At 36.7% G+C, this 27,381-nt stretch overlaps 1 protein-coding gene across 1 annotated transcript in view; it reads left to right on the plus strand.

Moving 5' to 3' along the window:
- The window catches only part of LOC149785008 (putative ammonium transporter 1), a 101,108-nt gene extending 84,493 nt beyond the window's left edge, over nucleotides 1-16,615 (plus strand). The window contains exons 10-11 of the mRNA XM_089978704.1: nucleotides 1,511-1,624; nucleotides 15,861-16,615. Coding sequence (XP_089834830.1) covers nucleotides 1,511-1,624; nucleotides 15,861-16,333 — 587 coding nt within the window. The 3' untranslated portion in view covers nucleotides 16,334-16,615. The remainder of the gene's footprint in view (nucleotides 1-1,510; nucleotides 1,625-15,860) is intronic.
- Nucleotides 16,616-27,381: the final 10,766 nt, after the last annotated feature.

Raw genomic sequence — 27,381 nt, forward strand, 5'->3', positions numbered from 1 at the left:
TGGTGAAAATGCAATATCATTTTTGTTACTTTCTAAATTAAAAGAAACACAAAACTAAGCATATAAGAGCCCAGTTACACGATTTTAAAATAATTTGAGATCTTACGTTTTATTTTGTCTTAACACAAAGATATCGATGCTGAAAATGGTGAAACATTGAGAAACAAAACAACGTCCAGACATAAATACCAATGGATATAACGTTTGATTGCCTTAATCAAAATACGTTTTTGTACTTTCATCACACATCTCGCATTACAAATATGATAAAGTTTATGAAGTGTAATGTTAGTGACGTTGTACATTTCTCGCATCTTGTTATAGTAAAATTTTGTTAAGTTTTGTAATTGTCGAATATTAATTTTTTGAACATCAACAATTATTGTTACTATTGGATGAATATGTAAAACTCTGCGTCACCTTCATCACTGAGAATTTTACCTCATTGTCTTTAGGTAACTTCAAAACTCTAGCCTTCAAACAAGCCAGCACATATTATAAACGGAGATTCTGTTCTTGTTCCATGTAGAATTACAGCAGTCTTAAATAATTAAAAAAATTGTAAACTAAAGTAGTACAAAGTGGCGTCGTTCATACACTGCCATGACTATGTGCATCATAAAATCACTTATATGTCGGATCAATCTGCAAACGACATAACCACTGATCTGCCTTCACATGATTATCTAGTAGATTAGGGTGTATATTTTTGTTATGCTGATTACTCCAAACAGACCTCACATAATCAGACCCCATGTGCATTATATTTCTGGACCTGCGTAGTTTGCACTTAGATGTGACATATAGGCATGTGTATAGGATACACATGCTGTTCATCAGACGTTGTTGCTTCCACATTGATGGACCGAAATGTTTGCATGCATCCTGAGGGGTTCTACACAACAATGCGTAAGAGGACCACGTGTTTAAATTTTCCATTTCGCTACATTGTTTCAGTCAAAAGCTATTATCATGAACAAGATCCAACCTGTTACGTTTGCTTAATATCAACGAGATTTGTTTTCTTGAGAGAGCACTCGTGTTTCTGACTTTTTTTATATTTAAGAAATTCATGACTTGCTATTATATAACGAAAATGGTAGTGTTCTTGCTGAAACTAAGAGTAAATTTTCATGGTGAAGTTGTACTTATTATTGCATAAATAACATAATCCAGTTTCATCATAAAATAATTCTCTTGGACATTAATCATGTATAAGGCGGATTTGTAAATCTTATATTTTGGTTCCCAGTGTCAGATATTTTCTACGTATGTAAACAACATGTCAAAACAGAAAACTAATCTAGAAATCATATCATTACCTGACTTACGAGAGTGATGAGTGATTTCCATTAGCATTTACTTTAGCGCTTAACGCCAATCTTCGATTTTTTTTATCAGAACGTACACATCATGGTCGACGATGCTATAAAAGTTTATAGGAATCCCAAGTTGTTCAGCTTAACATACTCAAAACATTATTTGATACATTTTTGTGTTTTGTTTGTAGGCTTGGACATCCCGAGACACAAAGAGCCTGGCTACCCAGTCGAGTCCTACGGACACGGTCATGTCGAGAAGATAATACAGATACTCGAGAGTACACCCATGGAGGTCTTCCAGGGTAAGTCAAAAACATTTCCTTGTCTCATAAAGACATGCCATAATAAATATAGATGCTTCAACAGGTCAGCTCTATTATTAACCCTTACGTCATCAACATCTAACTTTCTTTTGACATAGTAAGAATTAGACACCAGTGCGAGACACTCCCCACTTCGGACAATTTGGTGTCACCCTGAAAACATTGACGGTACATCAAGGACAGAATTGCACGATCATATATATATATGTATTTTACCTTTCTGTTAATATGTATGATATTTGCATTGCATAATTCACCTATTCAATGAAGAGGTTTTTTTTAAATCACACAACTATTAGAATGTCAGTGTTTGCTTCAAGAAATATGCTCTCCCTCCATTACTCAAATGTTAGCCAAACATTGGGACGTGTTGTCCGTCTTGTTCCAAGCCCCTCCACCCATGCGGAAACAAGTCATTCAAACTGCCACCAACGACGTCGTCGATACCGTGTGTGAATGTTCTCTGAACGTCTTGAAAGGCACGATACCTTTGTCTCCACATCAGAAAGAATGCTTAGCCAAGCATCGGTACGTTCTACGCTAAATGGTTAAAACGAAAAAAAAAAACATTCGTCGAGAGAAAAAGAAGTTGATACAACGCGGAGGAATTTCACCCATGTTCTTAGCACCCTTGCTGAAAGGAAGATTGGGGAAAATGCTGGGAGGGCTCATGAGAGCCAGATAAAAATGGTCCAAGAAGATAAAAGTGACCTCTAAGGTGAAAATATCTCAGACGCAACCTTTGGAAACTGATGGAAGGATGAACACTGAGTTCAGTACCTTACAAATGATGAATGGAATTCTGTCGTTGCCAAGAACAATGGACCCCGCATTTACCTCCCAATCCTCGTTTGACCGAGATACTCCAGTTACAACACGAATTGCAATCGTTGATGAATCGTAGCGATTTGTCAGACACGGAAAATCGCAAAGGTACGTCCCATCCCATGTAAGATTACAGCTTCTTGTTTACCTCTTCCCTCACTCCTCAACGAGAAGAACTCAAACCATGGGTATAAAAGATGATGCCCAGTCCTCTTTCGATAGTAATGCCCAGTCCTCCTTCGATAGAAGTGAAAAAGAAAGAAGGGAAACCAGAAGTGAAAAAAGAAAAGAAGAACAGAACGTTGGACACGTAAAGCCGTTTCCAAACCACCATCTTGCCCCCTCCAAAGTAGCATCAGCGAACAGTGGGTTACCTATTAAGAAAATGGAGGAGGTGTTAGCCAGCATTTACTAAAATCCTTCCCATCCTACAGGTTATGGAGGAGTTCAGAAATTGTATCGTTTTGCCAAAACTCGACTGAAAAGTATCTCTTTACCTCAAATGCAACGATGGTTACAAGAACAAGCCACGTACATTTTACACAAACCCATTCGACGAAAATTTTCCAGACGTCGCACCCGAGTGGAGGGCATCGAACATCAATGGCAAACCGATTTAGCCGATGTCTCTCATTTGGCCACCTGCAATCGTGGCTACAAATATTTGTATGGTCTTCGACGTCTTTTCTAATTTTGCCTTGGTCGTGCCATTGATTTCCGAGTCGAGCATTTAGTGCAAGCCCTCAAACTGGTGTTGAAACGAACTGGTCGTCACGCTGTTCTATGAAAAATCGACAAAGGCACCGAATTTTCTAACCAAGCTTTCCAAAAAGAATTGATGAAACATGTCATTCCTTTTTTCACCACCGAGAATCCTGAAACCAGTATTGTGGAACGTTTTCAACGCACTTTGAAAGACCCTATGTGGAAATATTTTACGCATCAACACAGTCTCAAACACATCGACGTCTTACCGCATCTGGTCCAATCGTACAACCAATCTTACTTTCGGAGCATCGGATGTCCCCCCCCCCCCAATAAGTGAGTCCAACAACGAAGTGACTGTTCTTGAGCGCGCGTTTGGTACGTCCCCGATTGAGATAGGCCCCACGAAAAGTAAAATGTTGGCAGCAGGAGCTCGACAGCCATGACATAGCTTAGGAGAAATGCTGAAACCGGCGTTTCGTTCGGTTGCCCCGGTTTTGAAACCAATGGTGACACGAAGAATGTGCGCCTTGAAAGATGTCGAGTTTTCGCAAGGCAAAGCATTGTTCCGAAATTTCATCATCAACAAACAAAGCCCTAAAGAAGCTTTCTTGAGAGCAGGCAAAAAGTTCTTGCTGCAAACGGGCAAAGACATTTTGGCCGATGAGAAACTTTTATAAATGCCGTGGACGCTGCTGATTCAGGAATTCCTGCTTCCTTGATGCCACAGGAAGGACAAGGCAGAAAGAACGACGAAGACACCCCTCCAGAGGATTTCACAACCATATATCTATAAAGACGACCAAGAAAAGAAGAACCGTTCGAGACTTAGACGTTTTTGATTATTAATACAACATAGAGAGAAAAAAGAAAGAAAGAAAATGATGCACTTGGTGTCTTGCCTCTGTTCCAAGTTGGAAGTGGATCTGTTTGTCATGCCACCCAATATGATGACGATGCGAGAATCCCAATGGGTAGATTTTCATCCTGTCTCCTTTTCGACGGATTCAGCTCCCATTAAGTTCGACATCAAAGGACAGCTTGAATATTACATCGATCTGAATCGCAGTTACTTGTATTTGAAAGTCGAAGTTATAGATACGGATTGAGGTAAAATAGACACCACTGAAACATTAGCTCCCGTCAACAATTGTATGCATTCCTCATTCAGCGGAGTGGATCGGTACTCGAATAACAAACTAGTTAGTAGCAGTTTGCACACTTACCCTTTCGGTGCCTCCCTGGAAAATCTCTTGAGTTACGGAACAGACGCTAATGAAACTCATCTGGATACCTGCGTGCTATAAAAATTTGCCGACGCGAGCGAGTTCGACACAATATCGGATGACAATGGTGGATTTCAAAAGCGACGAAAAGAAACATAAACGACAACAGTTTAGAACTAATGCATCGTGTGCATTTGGACATGTGATTGCAAGGGAAGTACTTGCTGAACAGCGTTGATGTCCGTCTGAGACTGAATCGACGTAGTACCATTTTCCATTTGATGACTGATGGTCCCGAGTACATAACCCAAATCGCGGTAGACAGAGTCTACGTGCCACGCGTGGAAGTGTTACCTAAAGTGGGAAATGACATCAGTCACACTTTGAGTAGAACGACCGCCAAGTATCCGATACGAAGAGTGGAAGTAAAAACCTTCACTATTACTAAGGGTCAGCGATCCATGATCGAAGATCATCTGTTCCAAGGTTAATTGCCCAAACATTTAATCATTAGCATTGTCGATGATTCAGCCTTCAAAGGATCCCAAGATAAAACTCCTTTCAACTTTCATCACTTTGAGTGTCCGAAGTCGAAGTCAGTTGCGGTGGCAAGACCATATGTTTCAGACCTTTTGGAATTGACTTAAATGTCAAGAATAATTGATCGATATTGTCCCTGTACGAAGCCACCGGACAGTTAGAGACTAACAACAGTCACTGTATTTTGTACGAGGATTATGCAGGAGACTACACTTTGTTGGCTTTTGATTTCACTCCAGACCAAAGCAACAACGATGGACATTTCCACCCTATAAAATTCGGCCAGTTTCGTGTGGATCTTCAATTTAAAGACCGATACCCCGATGAAACGATGAACGTATCTTGTATGCTAATTCGAGTATACCATAGATATCAACAGTTTGAAAGAAGTCATTCTACTATTAAAAGCTACGTGAGACTTTTATCCTTCTTTGAATAGTGGAGAATCTTCGGAAATTGAAAGTGAGGATACCGTGAAAACATAACCCAAAGACAAAAGACGAAGAGATCATGGCGATAAAGTCCAGAACAAGAACAAAATTTAGTCTCCTGTTTTGTCAAACACTTTTGCAGAAAAATTACGGAATTGATCAAGAAGGTTTGCTATGGATGTCAAAACGATCATTTCAGTCAAATTCAACACGATAAATGTATGCTGATGAGTCAAGAATAAAAGTTGGACAAATATCTGCACGATGGGTGGGGTCTCATTTTAGAAGAAGCGGTGTTGCATCAGTGGTATAAAGACTTGAGTGATCATTCCTCTCCTCCACTGATTGCTCTACAGATCCATCACATCGAAGCTCTCTTGATGACTTATGATTACATGCGAAACCAGAAGCAAGAAAACAAAAAATGGATACCTGGGAACTTTATTTCCTTTTGAACAATAGTTCGTACACTGTTTCTTGGAATCCATTGGTGTGTGCTAAAGATGAACTGCCTCATGGCAAACCTAAAGCCCATCAAGCTTATGTCATCAACACGGACGACAGTGATCTGCCAGGAACCCACTGGGTAGCCGTCTTCTTTGCTAAAGAGGGTTGTGTGAAGTATTTTGATTCGTATGGATTGCCACCTTTGGAAGACGATATCATCGACTGTATGAGAAGAAATGCCCAGACGATTCGATTCAATAATGTGAAATTACAAGGCAATGATTCCGTGGTGCGTGCACACTAGTGTGTGTGTGTGTGTGTTTTCTTCATCAACGCTGTGTTTGTTATTCTTTAGAACATTTAGTGACTTATTTTGTTCGTAACACTTCTAGAAATGATGACAAAGTAGGTCGATGGTTTTGTGACCATTATGACTATATTTTGTCTTTAGCTAGGAAACGTAATGTGCATCAATGTCCCCATGAGTTCCAATAGTGGAAATTTCACTTCACTTCACAAAGTTGTCATCTTTGTCATCAAATGTTTGTTTTATTTTATTTTTAATTGTTGGTTGTTAGTTGTAGAATAAAAATGTGTTTGTTGTTTGTTTCAATGTTTATCATTATACATGCTCTTTGACTTCTCTCTATCCCTCACCCTAAAATCAACTCTATAGTATTCCGACCTTACAAAAATCAAAGGAATGTTTACTATCGCGTCCACGCTTGAACCATAGAAAGCGAGACAGTCTCCAGCCTGACCATTCATTGTTGACTCATGCACCTAATAAGATGCATTGTAATCTAGCTAAACTAAACGAAGCCTACGTGCATTTGCAACGTGTCAGGCAAAGCCTGATACCCAATCCTGACGAGATATAGAGTGTCAGAATGCTAAAGTGGTCGAAGACCTGATAGGAGAGGTCTTCAGAAAGGAAATCAAGAAGGAGAAAATATAATGGACGGAGAAGTACAGACTTCAGAAGCAAAGAGAGAGAGAGAGAGAGAGAGAGAGAGAGAGAGAGCAGCTGCCGCAACAGCAGCAGCAACAACGGCAGGAACCAGACAGGATTTGTAGACTGCCGTGTGGACACGAAAGAGCTCTCTTTCGCTTTCCGAAGAAGCAGACCTTATCATGTGGGAAATCCTGTCGCCAGACAGGGACGCAATCTTAGACCATAAAAGATTGCCATAAGCCCCCGTCCACAAAAACAGCCACTTTCAGGGCTACCCCAATACTTTAGAAAGTAAATACTAGTTCAATTGCAAAACATTTGTGTATTTGTATTTGTCTGTACTTCAAAATAATAGAATGGTGTCTATAAGCACTTCGTTTCTTTGTTTTGTGTCCAAAAGTATGTGTGTCTATCAGCACTTCGTTTCCCTAGCTTTTCATATAGTATGTGTGTTTGTGTTTGTAGTTAGTTATTGTAGGTAAATAAATGTGTGTGAGTGTTTCTTTTAGGTCCGCGCGTTCCATGTGATGGATGGTAATGTGGGCTTGTGAGTTTTGGTATTGGGGATGTTTATCTTCACGTCCGCGCTTTAGAATATAAATCGAAATTGTTCTTCAGGCTGGCTAAGGTCACCGACAAGCAATGGAAGAAAAACACCCCAGTCTATTTACTGATCTTGGCACCAAACAGTCACCACTAAATGAAAACTTTACAATAGCCGAGTGGACAGCTGCCCTAGCCACACGAAATCCTGGGGAAGATCAACTCGGCTATGAAATCTATAAACACATCCCTGAAAATGTGACAAAAATAATACTAGACCTCCTCAACACTGTCTGGCAAAATGGGAAAATCCCCAAAAATTAGAAAACTGCTATCATCATCCATATATATTAACCGGGCTAAAATCCAATTGACACATAGGCCCATATCACTAACTGATAACGTCTGCAAGCTAATGGAAACAATGATCAACAATAGACTCAAATACCACATGGAAACAATAACCTTATATCCGAAAATCAAAGCGGCTTTCGCAGCAAAAGGTTCACCTTAGATCAGTTATTTAGATTTGAAGCTAGTATCAAACTCTCATTCAATGCCAAGCAATTTGATTGCAGTATTTCTAGACTTTGATAAAGCATTTCATCTTGTATGGACAAAGGGTCTAATTGCGAAACTAAACCTATACGGAATCACTGGCAGCATTTCCATTTGGATATCAGATTTTCTGACAGATCGATGAAAAACTAAGGTAAGGGATCAATATTCAATCATGTACAACTTAGAAAATGGAACACCACAAGGTAGCGTACTTAGCCCAACACTTTTTAGTATCATGATTAATGATCAGGAAGAAGTAATCATCCAAAATACGATAGACCTATCCCAATTCGTTGATGATAGCGGGATATGGAAACAAGGAACTCCTTGCAGTCTAAAAGTCATAGAGCACATTCAAGATAGTCTAAACTTGATTGGACGGTGGGCTAATAAATGGGATTTAAAATCTCATACAGTAAAACAGAAGCGATTATGTTCTAACATAGATTACCCAAACCTATACATACAAGGAAAATTATTAATATTCACCAAGGTAACTATATTCCTAGGAATGTACCTTTATGAAAACCTTACATGGAAACACCACATTAAAGGGCTCACCCGTTAATGTAAAACTGATCTAAACCTACTAAGAAACGTCAAGGAAACTACGTGGGGGCCAATCAAGAAACCCTTTTAAGATTATACAAGTTACTTATAAGATCCAAAATGATTACGGATGCCAAGTCTATGCATCAGCTAAACAAACAACACTAAACATACTAGATTCTATACAATATAAGGCACTAACCATTTGCACTGGAGCAATAAATTCAGCCTCCCTAGAGGAGCTCCAACTTCTCACAGGAGAACTACAACTGAAATTAAGAAGAAATGAAAGCATATTAAGATATGCCGCACGAGTTTTAATTCACAAAACTAGCCACCCCACCAAGAAAATTATCCAACAAAGTCATATCCCTTTCAGTAGAAAACTAGTACCACAACCACCCGGTGCAAACAAAATACATGTGCTAACCAGAGACCTTATACTATCCACATTACAAGCTGAACAATGTAATTACCCCGACCCAACACCTTGGACCGGAGGTAACCCAAATTGTAACACAACAGCCCTTACTTATGGCAACAAACAAGACCAAGCACATGATATAAGGACCAAAATATTAACCGAACTAGAAGAAAAATACATAGGGTACGCCAAGATATACACCGATGGCTCCAAAATTACCAATCCGAACAAAACTGCAGAAAAGCCATAGTAATCTCTGAAACCAACACAGAATTCGGAGCACAATTACTCGATATCTGCACCATTTACACAGCCTAATTTTGAGCCATTATGGAAGCCCTAAAATGGATCCAACTAACAAATATTAAACAAGCTGTTATGATTAGCGAATCCCTTAGCGTCAAAAAATCTACCAAATAAAACCACTTTATCACAAGAAGAAACTTGATCAAAACCAATCACTTAATTAAACAACTACTACATAACAAGGGGCCCCGAGTGGTCTAAAGCGCTCACCGTTCCGGATCACTGCCATCTCACCTCTGTCTGTGTGGGTTCGACTCCAAGGCTCGGCTAGCGTGGGTACGTGGGAAAGCCTGCCAGTAGCTTCTCGTGGGTCGGTGGTTTTTTCCTGGGTTTTCCAGGGTTCTTCCTCCACCAGTTATACTGGCCGCCATGTATAGTCTATCGTGTGCTGAAAAATGGCGTTAAACCCTAGAACAAAAATTACAACTACATAATAAACAAAAACAAAGAGTTCATGTGTGTGACCTCCAACATCGGACTAACAGGTAACGATAAAGCAGATCAAGTAGCTAAAAAACATCTACATGAACCTAACTCAGTAGCATTAATCTACAGCATCCAAGAACTGTACATTATTATCAGAATTAAAATTGACAGTAAATGACAAAAACTACGGGATAGCAGCAAAAAGGGACGCAAGCTATACTCCATATTAAACAAGGTCACAAGATATAACAAACCACCACAACTTGTTAGAAGTCAGGACCAAAAACGAATCAATAGGATAATAATAGGCAAAACTAAATTAGACACCAGCTATGGGATATATTTGACAACCATCACAAACTCAAATGGCAAATGCCCACACATTGCCCTCTCCAAGAACCCAAAAGAACTAGGTTTAGGACTAAACAACAGAAAATATGGGCCCCAACGACCTATCCTGAATTCTTAAAAAATAAAGCCTAAATAAGGGCACTACTTACCAAAATATTATAAATTTCCTTACCGACATTGGGAAAAATGGTGTGATTTAAACAAAAGAACAAATAAATACCAATCAATCAATCAGTTAATTCAACTAAGGAACATGCTAACAAACCAAATGCAAGGAATTATAAGATCAGATGTCTATAACACGTCTTAGCGACCGGAGTATTCGGCAAAGATATCTGTCTTTTCCAAATAGATTTAGCCTGAAAATAAAATCATAAATAACTCTATTCAAACAATGCAAAATAAGTACAAACCTACCATAACTAGTAGTCAGGCTAACAAACCTAAAATTAGGGAACAATAAGTTCAGATGTCTTTGACATGTCTTAGCGACCCGAATATTCGGCTAAGATATATGTCTTATTAAAATAGATTTAGCCTGAAATAAAATAACATCACACAAATAAAACAAAATAGAAACAAGTATCAAAACTAGTAAACAGGCTAATAAACTTAAAACTAGGGAATAAATAAGATAAGATGTCTTTGACATGTCTTAGCGACCTGAATATTCAGCAAAGATATCAAATAGACTTAGCCTGAAAATAAAATAACACCATACTAATAGCTTCAGGAAAATAAATCAAACAACCCTAAGCCCACTCATATAGAGAGAAAAAATGAAACTGCAATAACCCTTAATCTTTTTTATACAAAAAAAACTATTATTTAAATTTAATTTTTTTTCTTCATTGTTTTAAAAAAAATTATTACTTATATTTTTAGGGCACCAAAATTCTACTAACATCTTTTCATACCGCAAGGTGACCACAGATTATCTGTAGTACAGCTAACGCTATTGCACTAAGGTCAGTCTCTCTTTAAGACATTAAAAACAATTAGAACACCTAGATAAGACCCAAAAACAACTAGAATATATAAGGTGGTCTAAAAAGCCCAAGACCATCAGGCCCCGCTGCACAAGGCAGCAAAGTCTATCAAGATAAGATAACTTACTACAACCCCAAAATTAATACATATAAGGTGGTCCAACCCCAAGAACTAGCAGGCCTGGCTGCACATTGCGGCAACCAAATACTTAGTAAAACTAGTTAGGACCACAAAACATAAGAATATATGGGGCTGTCCGAACCCCAAGGACCATTAGGTCCAGCTGCACAAAGCAGCACACCAACCAGCCTAGGAAAGCTTAAAAATAACCATAAGTGAAAGGGTGAATTCACCCAAAATCACCCCATCCAAATCAGACAAATTGGATACAGTTATAATAACCTTACAGGCTATCACTAAGCGGTCACTGGTGCGGTACTATCCTAAATTACAACAGCACAGAATATTTCTTCACTATATCTCAAAAACTCCATCAATACGACAATTCAGTAACCTTTTGGCAAGGGGGAGCCAAAAATGACACCTCTAGGGATAATATCTACAATACTCTCTAACATAGACAAATCATATCAAGATTATATTAAGATTTATTCCGATGGATCAAAAGCAAACGATCCTATCAAAACATCAGCCGCTATAGTAATACCGGAAAAAGACCTAAAGCTTGGAGCTAGACTCCCAGAAAACTGTTCTATTTACACAGCAGAATTCTGGGCCATAACTGAAGCCATTAAATGGGTGAAATCCACAAACATTCGCAAAGTACTAATTATCAGTGATTCGCTAAGTGTCTTAAAATCACCGAAATCCGGCATCTTCACCTGCCTTGACAATTTCGTAAAATAGACCAACCTGTTACTGAGGCAAATGGAAAGCACTGACAGGACAATCGAATTTATATGGGTACCATCCCTTATCAACATCCCAGGAAACAAAAAAGCTGACCAAGCAGCTAAAAACAAACTAATAGAAAGCAGCCATATCATACTCCAGTACAGCTGCAAAGAATACTATAGCATAATCAGGAATAAAATTTTAGGGAAATGGCAGCAGGGATGGGACAATAGTACAAAAGGTCGTACATTCTATCTCATACGAAAAGAAGTATCCAGGAATACAAAATAACCGACTCTGTCCAATAAACACAGACAGACAGTTAAAACCAGAATCAAAACTGGAAATACATTACTGGCCAGCAGTTTCGGAAAATACGTTCATATTAACAATGTTTGAAGCGTGAATTACTCGCATTGTCCTACCCCAGAAGATTTACACCATGTATTTAATGAGTGCAACAAATATCATGCACAACGGGAAATCTTTAAGACCAATCAAAAACACATAGGAACCCAAACTACCTGTCGTCCAGTAACCCTAACATCAATTCGACATAAGAGAATATCTTACTTTTCCTGAAATACACTGACAAACAAGGAAAAATTTAACCATTAATGATCATCCCTTCACTCCACTTAGAACCATAAACTATCAAATGATACAAATAAAAACCCTATAAATATAAAGTAGAACTTTATACCAACTTTAAAAAAATGATACAAATACATTTTATTATTATTCTTTTCCTTCTTTTCACTATATCCAACAGCACAGATACAATCTTTCAAAATTCAGCAAGACGCTATTTATTCTAGAAAATGGGATCTAAATTAACCCTGGATGTCACATACAGCTCACTTCCTATTTACATTCCCATCGTCCTACCCTCAACCGGACATTCAATCATACTATGCTAGCACGTATGAAACCTATTAGCCTGATTAACGTGCCATCACGATACTTGGGTAGCGCTATAAGTGGTTTGTAATCCCCTAATAAGCGAAGCAATTGATACAGACTACTAACGATGAGCATGGGTGCTTCTATTCCCACTCGTCGTTTGTCCCGTGGGATTACATTATCCAGAAATTGGACATAGCTAAGTAGCACATTCTGTGTGTATTAAAGCGTTAAGGGATGAGGCTCCTTTTTGGTCCCCCTCTAACAATTAATTAGTCTGCTATTGCAGAATTTAAATCGTCGTGCATGCACTATGTGCGCAAGCGACGCTAATAAAATCTCATCAGCATCATTCGCGCCATCATCATTATTAACGTTGACCGAGCTACAATCACAACAGTGATGGGAGTTAACACCGCGACACAAAGCGTGCTCAGCGTGGTGCCAAGATGGCTACCAGCTATCGCAGTAATTCCCGCTCAAGCCCTAAGAGCAATTAAGGCCCTTAGTTTAAAGAAACAAGCTTCGAACTGGAGTTTGAGAGCGGAAACAAAGAGAACAACACTTCTTCGTATCTGGGACTCTAACACTGAGGGGGAAGACCTAAATATCGGAGGAGAGAGAGACTACTGTATAGCCAAAAAGAAGAATAGAAACAAAAAACGTAACCAGAGAAGGAAACCTGCCCACAAGTCGGCTGACCACTCCGTTAGACCGGCTATCAACTTAGGCAGCATGCATGGACACCCACACCCGATAAAGGTTCCCCAAATAATTAGTTCAACATCCACAACATCAACCCAGACCAACACACACAGGTAAATATGAAGGATACAGCAACTCAAAACGAAATAATCACAATGGAAGCTACCACTTAGACTGAGATACCGCCAGAGATAGAAGAGAACAGAACTCAGAAGAACAATTGTTAGTTACGGAAGAAGAAAATACTGATGATGAAAGGAAGAGGAGGTCACACTAGAGCAGCGCTATGAAGAACTAGGAATACAAGAAACCATAACTGACCCCAAAAGACCAGGAAATTTATCAGCTCAATCAAGTATATGGCCTGGAGGTCACTAAGGACGAGGAAGAAACCTAGCAATCAGCAATGGCTATTTGAACAGCGTACCCTCTCGCAGTACTACCCAAAGGCCTATCAGGAATACCCGCTCACTATCCTTGTGGACTATGCCAACGAGTTGTCTCAAATGTCCGGGTATGAGGCAGTTCCCGCTAAAACATATGAGGAACGGCACACAGCGGCAGAAACATGGGACTATGAAAACCACTGGAATACCTTTAGGCTGCTGATCTAAAAGCCCTTCTTAGGGCTACAAAATTGCCTTTTATCAAGGGAACCATATTAGCTTGGTATCCCAATTCGATAAAACCATTACACTGACTTGTATTGACCAAATATAAATTTGTAGGGCACTTACAATGTACACTATCTACTAGAATTATTAGAGTGTGTGAGTGTGTGTGATATGGATTTTTAACGTTGCTTTTAACAATTTTTCAGTCATATCGCTATGATGTCTGCAGTGTGACAGTTTGTAGTGATGTCTAGCACTAGGGCATCATGCCGCAGACATGTAGCATGATGTCCCACCCAGTCACATTATCATGACACCAGGCCGACCATTTCTAACACTAACCTCTTAATGCTGAGCGCCAAGCGAGGCAGCTGTTAGTACCATTTTTGTAAGTCTTTGGTATGACTCAGCTGGGGATCGAACCCACGACCTTCCGCATGAATTATTAGAGTAGTTAGAACGTAGGAAAATTGTATGACTCGTTTGATTTGATCAGATTGCACAGGTGGCTTACACACTATTGGTTTTTTTTTTAACGTCCATTAAAATAACTTGACTAAATTTGGTTAAGCACGGACTCGCGTTTCAGGGCTTTGTACGTTGGCGCCTGCTGACAGGTACCTTTTCTTCCTTGCCTCTCCCGGACCTCCTGTAACATGATAGACATGTGGAACCATTTCCACCGGTCAAATCCAGGTGTCTCGATTGGACGTCATAGTAGCGACCAATAGCAACGGGCGTCACATACTGCTTTGGTTGTCACATTAGTGTGTGTTGGGTCCATTCCAATTCATGAAAGCCCTTCATTCAAGTCGTTAGGGACATTTAGTCTCACGATCTGAAGGCTAAATTAAATAGTGCTCTGTGTGCACATAAATGCCTGGGGGATGTGGTATTTATTCTTCCCCCCAGGATTAATTAAATAGCCTGCCGTGCAGGCATCAGCAAGTGGTACATGTACATATGTACGCCCACCACTATAATTTAAATATTTAGTCAGTCAGTCATTCGCGCCATGGAGATAAACAATGTGAGAAAGTCAAAGGAATTGTTAAGGGAGATAATGGAGAAGAAAAGGAGGGGAATGAGGATGAAGAGCACAGAAAACACTTGAGAGAATGGAATGAAAAGATAGAAAAGGAAGAGGAGAATGAGAAGAGCAAGAAAGAAGTGGAGAAAGAGAAATAAGAGGAGGAAAATAACGAGTAGAAGACATAAAATGTGATGCAAAAATTGAGATGCTGGTGGAGGAAAAGACGGAATTAGAAAATAGAAGAAACCGAAAGGCCCTTTTCAGGGCAACTCCACTCTCTCAAAAAGATATTTATTCTCTTTGCCTGGTACATTTTTAGTCGATTTTATAGTTTAGGTGCGATATAATGATGTTCATCAATCTATGTATGGGTGTTGTACATGTCTGTCTATATCTCTACTGTATTTGTCTCTACCTAGAGTAGCGCGTATTCAGGTCACACCCTTGCCACATTGTTACCAATGTCCAGTACCGTGACGTAACTTCACCTGTTCCATTCCTAATGTCCCTATACAACAACCCAACTTTCCTTTGTCGCTATACAGGCACAATATTCCCCATGTTAAATTCTCATTGTCGCTAAACGTGCCCATGGGTGGTCTGTAATGTATTTTCCCATTGTTGCTAAACAGCCCGCCCCCCCCCCCCCAACTACTTATAGATAATAGATTGCCAAAATCATTATTTTTCTGATTTCTGCCAAACAAATTTCGTGCCTTGCTATCTTAATCGTCGTTAAGATAATACATATAATAATAATAATAATAATAATAATAATAATAACGACACCAACAACAACAATAATGACAACGTGTCTTTGTTTCAGGGTACACAAATATGAAGATGACTTCCCAAGAATTGAATGACAAGGGTCCATATGAACATCCAGAAATTGTGGCAAGTAGAAGGAACAGCGTTGCCATGCGTGATGTACACGTGGATTCAGTACCTAGAAGGAGTAGCGTCTCCATCCATCAACTATACGAGAAGGGTTCATACGAGCATCCAGAATGGAGACCACCCTTTAGTCATCAACTAAACCATACCATCACCGAAGTGGAAGAAAACGGTTCCATTGACAGCTCAAGTTTCGCAAGGGCTCGTACAAAGCAAGGAAGTATAAGTTATGTAAATGGTGTTTCCCTCGAAAATCCGGATATTAAAGCGAACATGTCACATAACGGTCATGCTTTATATACAATTGGTGAAAATGGATCACTCGACCAAAAAGACACAGAAACCAATAAGCAGACTGGAAGTGTAACAGGTACCTCACCGGCTACCATAACACGGTTTTAATTTGATTTTGATATCCTGATTTTACCATTACAAATGATTTATAATGAAATGTTGGTACTTCAGACACGAATATCAGAAGATATAATGCTGCTTACCAAACACGTGAACACAAGACTCTTTTGGTTTTTCTTCCTGTTCTCGTCTTTGTAAATTTCCGTTTTGTTGTTACACATGTTTGCTAGTTCAGGTAATGTTTTGGCGTAACAAGAGATATCCCGAATATATATATATATATATATATATATATATATATATATATATATATATATATATATATATATATATATAAAATATATATATATATATATATATATATATATATATATATATATATAAAATATATATATATATATATATATGTGTGTGTGTGTGTGTGTGTGTGTGTGTGTGTGTCTGTGTGTGTGTGTGTGTGTGTGTGTGTGTGTGTGGCACGTGATATTTCGATTTCAATATTTAAAATATTTGTTCGATTTTACCATTTTACCATTTTCAGCCATCTAATCCGAATTACATGAAAAAATTTCACACATAAAATTCTAATTTGCTTATGAGTACTATTATAGGCATAACTTTGTACAGCACGTTTTCACATTCTAGCGTATTTCTATGTATTTAAGTCCAATTTACTTTTTCTCAGTGCATTAATTGTGTTCACTGAAATGTTATCTAAGTCTTGTTGTGGTGTAAAGGCTCCGTTTTGTATGATGTATGTTATACTCATAATCAGAATGGTTTTGGGGTTTAGGAATTTATTTTAAAGACAAATAAAGTAAATGTTCATGAAAAGATATTATAATTCTCACAATATACCTCAACTTGCTTATGAATGTGTTTTATATGTTTCGTTACAGTAGATTATGACATTAACAATCTTCAAGACAATGGGAGATATTTACCGAGCAATTCATGAGTAGATGGAGAAAAACAGTTTTCTTTTCATCCTTGAAAAACGTACCGCTTTTTAATTTTCCTTTTCCTTAGTCTATTCTCTTGACTTTGAGTGAGTTAATGCTTGGTTTCATAGTCAGAGGATCAAACCAGTATCTTCTACTGAGTGAACGAGCAAAATAAATAAACGCTATCCGAAAACATTTGTTGTACGGGTAAATCAACTTACAAACAAATAGGAGATAGGTACTAAAACTTGTGCATTTGTAGAGAACCTGCTGTTGGTACTTTGTGATAAAAATAATATGTAATCTCTTTTTCGTTACTCTCATATAGTTTCAATGAACGGAGGTAACATGACATATTTATCACGTGATGTCTGTAGAATAAATAATGTCTTGAAACATGTTTCCATACCTCTGCTGTACGATATAACTCCTCGTCAAAGTTACAAATTTGCGCAAGAAATATTTCATAACCCCAAAAAGTTGTAAGAAACGTTTTGATTTACTGACTTTCAGACAATGATTATTACCATGTACTGCATGGGAATATTGAATGCTATATTGGTTCCTTTCAAGAAAATAAAATTGGTCGAGTCATTTTATGGCTTTCAAGAACGTGTTGACTACCTCATCAGAATATATCAGTAATTGCGATAATTTGTTTTTGGTTGTTAAAAGCGATCCAGCTAGAAAAAGAGAACAATTTGGAGACAACCATGATATAGATAGAAGTACTAATGCAAAGTTATTCCTAAAACCGCTTAATACCGCTTAATAATAACAAGAGTCTATTTTTTCCACGAACTAATCTTCAGCAATTAATAAAACGAACAGAGAACTAATTAAATTAATTGTATTTATTAATTAGTTAACAAACACGTGAACACAAGACTCTTTTGGTTTTTCTTCCTGTTCTCGTCTTTGTAAATTTACGTTTTGTTGTTACATGTTTCCGAGTTCAGGTAATTTTTTGTCGTAACAAGAGATATCCCGAATATATATATATATATATATATATATATATATATATATATATATATATATATATATATATATATATATGGCACGTGATATTTCGATATCAATATTTAAAGTATTTGTTCGATTTTACCATTTTATCATTTTTAGCCATCTAATCCGAATTACAGGAAAAATTTTCACACATAAAATTCTAATTTGTTTATGAGTACGATTATAGGCATAACTTTGTACAGCACGTTTTCACATTCTAGCGTATTTCTATGTATTTAAGTCCAATTTACTTTTTCTCAGTGCATTAATTGTGTTCACTGAAATGTTATCTAAGTCTTGTTGTGGTGTAAAGGCTGCCGTTTTGTATGATGTATGTTATACTCATAATCAGAATGGTTTTGGGGTTTAGGAATTTATTTTAAAGACAAATAAAGTAAATGTTCATGAAAAGATATTATAATTCTCACAATATACCTCAACTTGCTTATGAATGTGTTTTATATGTTTCGTTACAGTAGATTATGACATTAACAATCTTCAAGACAATGGGAGATATTTACCGAGCAATTCATGAGTAAATGGAGAAAAACAGTTTTCTTTTCATCCTTGAAAAACGTACCGCTTTTTAATTTTCCTTTTCCTTAGTCTATTCTCTCGACTTTGAGTGAGTTAATGCTTGGTTTCATAGTCAGAGGATCAAACCAGTATCTTCTACTGAGTGAACGAGCAAAATAAATAAACGCTATCCGAAAACATTTGTTGTACGGGTAAATCAACTTACAAACAAATAGGAGATAGGTACTAAAACTTGTGCATTTGTAGAGAACCTGCTGTTGGTACTTTGTGATAAAAATAATATGTAATCTCTTTTTCGTTACTCTCATATAGTTTCAATGAACGGAGGTAACATGACATATTTATCACGTGATGTCTGTAGAATAAATAATGTCTTGAAACATGTTTCCATACCTCTGCTGTACGATATAACTCCTCGTCAAAGTTACAAATTTGCGCAAGAAATATTTCATAACCCCAAAAAGTTGTAAGAAACGTTTTGATTTACTGACTTTCAGACAATGATTATTACCATGTACTGCATGGGAATATTGAATGCTATATTGGTTCCTTTCAAGAAAATAAAATTGGTCGAGTCATTTTATGGCTTTCAAGAACGTGTTGACTACCTCATCAGAATATATCAGTAATTGCGATAATTTGTTTTTGGTTGTTAAAAGCGATCCAGCTAGAAAAAGAGAACAATTTGGAGACAACCATGATATAGATAGAAGTACTAATGCAAAGTTATTCCTAAAACCGCTTAATACCGCTTAATAATAACAAGAGTCTATTTTTTCCACGAACTAATCTTCAGCAATTAATAAAACGAACAGAGAACTAATTAAATTAATTGTATTTATTAATTAGTTAACAAACACGTGAACACAAGACTCTTTTGGTTTTTCTTCCTGTTCTCGTCTTTGTAAATTTACGTTTTGTTGTTACATGTTTCCGAGTTCAGGTAATTTTTTGTCGTAACAAGAGATATCCCGAATATATATATATATATATATATATATATATATATATATATATATATATATATATATATATATATATATATATGGCACGTGATATTTCGATATCAATATTTAAAGTATTTGTTCGATTTTACCATTTTATCATTTTTAGCCATCTAATCCGAATTACAGGAAAAATTTTCACACATAAAATTCTAATTTGTTTATGAGTACGATTATAGGCATAACTTTGTACAGCACGTTTTCACATTCTAGCGTATTTCTATGTATTTAAGTCCAATTTACTTTTTCTCAGTGCATTAATTGTGTTCACTGAAATGTTATCTAAGTCTTGTTGTGGTGTAAAGGCTGCCGTTTTGTATGATGTATGTTATACTCATAATCAGAATGGTTTTGGGGTTTAGGAATTTATTTTAAAGACAAATAAAGTAAATGTTCATGAAAAGATATTATAATTCTCACAATATACCTCAACTTGCTTATGAATGTGTTTTATATGTTTCGTTACAGTAGATTATGACATTAACAATCTTCAAGACAATGGGAGATATTTACCGAGCAATTCATGAGTAGATGGAGAAAAACAGTTTTCTTTTCATCCTTGAAAAACGTACCGCTTTTTAATTTTCCTTTTCCTTAGTCTATTCTCTCGACTTTGAGTGAGTTAATGCTTGGTTTCATAGTCAGAGGATCAAACCAGTATCTTCTACTGAGTGAACGAGCAAAATAAATAAACGCTATCCGAAAACATTTGTTGTACGGGTAAATCAACTTACAAACAAATAGGAGATAGGTACTAAAACTTGTGCATTTGTAGAGAACCTGCTGTTGGTACTTTGTGATAAAAATAATATGTAATCTCTTTTTCGTTACTCTCATATAGTTTCAATGAACGGAGGTAACATGACATATTTATCACGTGATGTCTGTAGAATAAATAATGTCTTGAAACATGTTTCCATACCTCTGCTGTACGATATAACTCCTCGTCAAAGTTACAAATTTGCGCAAGAAATATTTCATAACCCCAAAAAGTTGTAAGAAACGTTTTGATTTACTGACTTTCAGACAATGATTATTACCATGTACTGCATGGGAATATTGAATGCTATATTGGTTCCTTTCAAGAAAACAAAATTGGTCGAGTCATTTTATGGCTTTCAAGAACGTGTTGACTACCTCATCAGAATATATCAGTAATTGCGATAATTTGTTTTTGGTTGTTAAAAGCGATCCAGCTAGAAAAAGAGAACAATTTGGAGACAACCATGATATAGATAGAAGTACTAATGCAAAGTTATTCCTAAAACCGCTTAATACCGCTTAATAATAACAAGAGTCTATTTTATCCACGAACTAATCTTCAGCAATTAATAAAACGAACAGAGAACGAATTAAATTAATTGTATTAATTAATTAGTTAACTAATTAATAATAATTAATTAAATAAATTACACTATCAATTTAAGTGTTAATATTTTTGTGATTGACTTGTTTTCTGGATACTTTCAATATGCGATTAATCAGGTCATCCTTTAAATTAATGTGAATTTTATTTTCACAAAAATGAAAGTAAAAAACAAGAGTACGATAGAGTGAATAACTACACGAAAAGATACGTAGGATAATTACGAAATATATGTATATATAAGCAAATGAGAATGTGTGTGTATGATTTGGATTTTTAACAATTTTTGAGTCATATGACCAGTCCTAACATTAACCTCTTAATGCGGAGAACCGAGTACGACAGCTGTTAGTACCATTTTTAATAGTCTCTGGTATGACTAGGCCTGGGTTCCAACCGCGACCTCCAGCATCCGAGGCGGATGCTCTAACCACTAGGCCACCGGAGCAGTCCAAATGTGATTACAAAAAAGGATAAGTGAATCATTACAAGAGTGTAAAAAGGTCAAAGAGAAAACTTTTTCATATTAATTCACAAAGTGAAACTTATATGGTTTGTGTTCCGTTTAAATCTAGTGAAATTATGAAGCGAAATTCAGTCACTAGCTGAAAATTACAAGAATGATCAATGTAACTTTTCAATGAGGTTTTAGTATGCTCATAAGAACGGCCAACAAAGCAGTTACCTTCTTTGCCCGTTGAGTGCATATAGTAATCTTTCCTTATCATTGACAACTAGTGTTCTCCCTTAATATGAGAATTTGAGATAATAAGTGTTTGTTTTACATAATATGGTACATGATATGTTCTGTTTAATCTGCTACATCGGGCCTTTAGTTTGGCTCCTCGCTGGCTGTCATTTTTGTCGACTCAAAAGACCTGATCGTTTATAGAAATATTGGTTTTTATTCATTAATGCACTCGTACAATAAAACCTTTTATTAAAACAACGTAAAGGCTTAATATCTCAGAATTGCCCAGTCTGCCTACTATTACATATTGTTATGAATATGATGGTACCAGTGGCAATTACCCAGTCTGCCCACTATTACATATTGTTATGAATATGATGTTACCAGTGACAATTGCCCAGTCTGCCTACTATTACATATTGTTATGAATATGATGGTACCAGTGGCCATTACCCAGTCTGCCTACTATTACATATTGTTATGAATATAATGGTACCAGTGACAATTGCCCAGTCTGCCTACTATTACATATTGTTATGAAGATGATGGTACCAGTGGCAATTACCCAGTCTGCCTACTGTTACATATTGTTATGAATATGATGATACCAGTGATAATTGCCCAGTCTGCCTACTATTGCATATTGTTATGAAGATGATGGTACCAGTGGCCATTACCCAGTCTGCCTACTGTTACATATTGTTATGAATATGATGATACCAGTGATAATTGCCCAGTCTGCCTACTATTGCATATTGTTATGAAGATGATGGTACCAGTGGCCATTACCCAGTCTGCCTACTGTTACATATTGTTATGAATATAATGGTACCAGTGGCAATTGCCCAGTCTGCCTACTGTTACATATTGTTATGAATATAATGGTACCAGTGATAATTGCCCAGTCTGCCTACTGTTACATATTGTTATGAATATGATGATACCAGTGATAATTGCCCAGTCTGCCTACTATTACATATTGTTATGAAGATGATGGTACCAGTGGCCATTACCCAGTCTGCCTACTGTTACATATTGTTATGAATATGATGATACCAGTGATAATTGCCCAGTCTGCCTACTATTACATATTGTTATGAAGATGATGGTACCAGTGGCCATTACCCAGTCTGCCTACTATTACATATTGTTATGAATATAATGGTACCAGTGGCAATTGCCCAGTCTGCCTACTATTACATATTGTTATGAATATGATGATACCAGTGATAATTGCCCAGTCTGCCTACTGTTACATATTGTTATGAATATGATGATACCAGTGATAATTGCCCAGTCTGCCTACTATTGCATATTGTTATGAATATGATGTATCAGTGACATATCCGGAAATGTCGTTTTTCTTTTTTAATGGGGAAGTGGTGTTGGAGTCAGAGGGGGTAGTAATGGAGGAGGCTAAAATAATTAGGCGAGAGGTCGGTGGGATGGAACCTCGGGTGGAGACCTTTGGGCGAAAGACCCTGAAGCTCCTTCATTTGAAGCTTTTCGAATGCATAATTTTAATTATCGATATTTTAAAGAAAACAAACTCAATGAAACGTTTAAGTTGCTTCGCGCTCATGTTTATTATTTGGGAGTAGGAGGCACTAGTTTTCCCCATCACCAACAATTATTTTATTTTCTTTATCCTTTTTTGGAGGGGGCAGTATGAGTGATGACACTATTATTGTAACCTGATCGTTGACAGTTGAATCCCAAATAAACGGGAGTGTTCTCTCTATATACATTTCCCCGCCAGTTAAAATCCCTAGTTGGTTTAAAGTGATTATGCGGACAAACGAATTTCGGAGAAAATACTTATCCTCAGATGGGTCAATATAGTTGACCTTTTTGCTCTAGTTTGATGACTTCCCAGTTCCTACTTAAAACTTTAACTCCAAAGAAGTAACTCCATTAAAAAAATATAAAAAAGGTATCTCAAAAAGAAAAGATATTGTTTAGCGTGATCTTTCTGTTCCACGCAGGTCTTGTATTTCAAGTTACCCATCGTACACGAAACACTCATAATATGCCCTCATAGTCAACACTGTATGACAATGTGTAAAATACTAGTTTTGGCCTTGAGTCAGTGTGTTCTAATTACAGGCATAACAGATCAATAAAGTCAGTCCTAAAAGATCAATCAATTCAAAAGTGAATCAATAAATTTTGGAATTTCACCAACAAATATGAACTATTTATGACATTTTGAACGTGTTATAATGTTTATAAAAATGAGTCAAAATGATAAATTTCAGAAAGTGCGGACTTTAATTTTGTTTAAATACCAATGTTCAAGTTAACTAAAGCACCGTCAGTTTTTTTTTTTCAGTGTCTGTGATCTATCGGCATTTACTGGTGTCATGTAATTGGTGAGGTCCCTATGTGCGATAGGCCCGGTGCTGGAGTTCTGGTAGAGTAATCTGTGACGGTTATGGACCTACAAAGAACCCATGAGATTTAAATGGTCCCAATGAAGAAGAAAAAGAAGCAAATAAAAATAATAATTATAATTTTCGGCCGCGAGTGGTAATGTTAGTCAACGAATAGAAATGTTCCAAATGACCGCCAACAAATAGTCCTCTAACAAAAAAATTCACCAAAGTAGACATACAGGGTAGGCTGACAGCAATGGCTGTACAGAACAGTGATCCTATTGCACGGATTGGATGTAACTTAGAGTTGTTTTAAGCTTGTTCACAATAGATATTGCTTTTGTTGGAAACGCCTTACAGCAAATTCGTTATCAGAATCGGCCCATGTGGTGTGATATTTTTTTTAAATGTTAAGATTGTTTTTAACTGACATTGGATTTTGTTCCTTCTAAGTCGGACTTACACCATTAATATTATCTGTTGTTACAATTGACAATCAGGTTACCATAATAACTGTTCAATGTTTTTTGGCATCATTGTTAAATACTGGACCATTTTCTGATGGTAATATTTTTGAGGATCCCTCCTCAAAAATATTACCATCAGAAAATAGTCCGAATTATAACAGTTTTCACATGGAGTATTAAGTCCAAAACTGAGTTCCAATTTTAAGAGTTAACTATTTGCAGCGGAATGTCGTGTTTCTCGTGTTTAGCATCATTACAAATACAAAGATTGCACTTAATAACTTCATTTAAACTCCGAACACACCGGAACTTGTTTGAATTATCGTTCAGTTATTCGACTGAATGACAGTGGCGTAGTTACTCCGAGCCATCATCAATCCCGTCCGGCAACGCGCCAATAATGTTTATACTGTCCCGGCCTAAATTGGCAAGCAAACATCATACAAGGCAACTATCAAAATCTGCACCTCCTGATTTGTTAGTCAGTGACGTAATGCAATAAGTCTGGCCCCATTCCCATAACATCTAGTTTGTCACCCCAACTCCCGCACACGTGAACTGCAGACATTGGTTGTTAACATCACATCAACGTGGTGCGTCTTGTAAAAAATTATGATTTCTAGCACTGGGTGATCATTTTTTCCCTTAAAATGGAAGATGATGGTCATCTTCAGTCACAAACGTACAGGAAGTTTTACGCACTAGTCACTAGTCTGGGAATGATTACATGCGTAACGTCATAGGAACATTGGTCTATCATTGATGTGTTCGTTAAGTCATCGACTGACAGGACAAGAGCGTGAACAAAAGAATGAGACAAATGGAATTTAATTTATTACATTATATTTTCAGCCCGTAATACTTGCACAATTCTTGTGCAATATTCATGAAATTTTCACAAGGTGCTAACCAGCCACGTTTACATCTCTTGGAAATTTTTAAAAGGACAAGTACCTGTTTAAATAAATAAATAAATAAATAAATAAATAAATAAATAAATAAATAAATAAATAAAAATAATACTGACCTTAAACAGCATTGTCTCGAGTCCAAATTGGTTTATAATACTTGCGCTGAGACAACTATTTGCTGCATTAATGAACCGTAACATGGGTCAGCGAGAAACCATGAATGAATTGTTATTATTATTCCTGCGGTAAATATAAAATTTCTTTCTAAATTTTATTATGAATTTGACAAATTTGGAATAACGCTTATGAGCAGTTGAAGAGTAATAAAATATATATAAAACGATGTGTTTAGTATCGGTTTAAATAGTAAAATAATATATTTTTAAAATCCTTATTGTGATATACAATTTATTGTTGTATTCATATGATAGTTTCTAAGCAGGTATATGCATAGAATGTAAGTTTGACATTTGTGGTTAGAGATCCCGCTTACGATGGGGGAGGTCGCGTGTTCGAACCCTCGCCGAGTCATAACAAAGACTTATAAAGTTAGAACTATTAGCTGCCTCACTAGACGCTCATCATTAAGAGGTTAGTGCCAGGACTGATAAGCCTATTATCAGGATAATGTGACTGGGTGGGTAACCATGCTATATGTTAGCAGCATGATGCCACAATGCCAGTAAAGTGCCACTGCAGACATCGTAGAAATATGACTGAAAAATTGTTCAACCTACGTTAAAAATCCAAAAACACACCCATTTTTTTTTTATACTTTACCCGAGATCAGTTTTAAGACCGCGCCTCCTTGTTTTGCTTGAATAAGTTGAACTAGTTTGATGCTGCAGTTTACATGCTGTATTTTGACTTTAAAGTTTGGACCTTCATGTGTCATTTACCTGTTTATTACATAGATAAACTTTGTTGATAACAAGACATATGTGTATAATAATGACCTTAAACTTTGATATAAAAGCATTTGACCTTTTTTTCTCCCCGTCTCATTGATCACTGATAACAGAATGGCTTTAAGAAGCCAGCTACTATAGGGAAATACGACGCATTACAGAAGTTGCACGAATATCCAAGACCATGCATCTCTATAGCACATTTCAGTTCGACAAAATTGCTTAGGTCTATTGGGAATACAATCAGGATTCATTGGGTGGGTGGGTGTAGTGCAGCCAAATATCATGTATAGAACGCAGGAAGTTAGAAATATTACATTATTTACATTTTAAAAAACTACCAATGTGGATTTGCTTTAGTCAAAATGGGAAATTTTATATCGCATTAGACGCGAAATAGATGATGACAACGAAACAGAATTTAAGAATTGCAATGTAATCATCATGTTGAATAAAGATTTAAGAAGACAAGTGTACATTTTGCATACACATGCGGCTTTACAAACACCGCATGTGGCATCACCCTTCTTCCAGAGTTCATTGTCCCATGAAACTTGTGGTAAAGGTATATATATATATATATATATATATATATATATATATATATATATATATATATATATATATATATATATATAAGTAACCTGATAGCTATCAAAGACTGAGTCTTGTATTAAACACGTATAAGTAGTAACCCGATAGCTATCAAAGACTGAATTTTTTATTAACCGCATATAAATAGCCCCATAGCTATCAAAAACTGAGACTTGTATTAAACACATATACATAGCTATCAAAAACTGACTTGCATTAAACGTATAGAAGTAACCCGATAGTTATCAATGTTTGCATGTAGACAGCACGGTTGTGATCGGTACTGTTATT

Source organism: Sinohyriopsis cumingii, chromosome 13 (assembly GCF_028554795.1).
Source record: "Sinohyriopsis cumingii isolate HCF-2022 chromosome 13, ASM2855479v2, whole genome shotgun sequence".
In the NCBI taxonomy this organism is placed as follows: Eukaryota; Metazoa; Mollusca; class Bivalvia; order Unionida; family Unionidae; genus Sinohyriopsis; species Sinohyriopsis cumingii.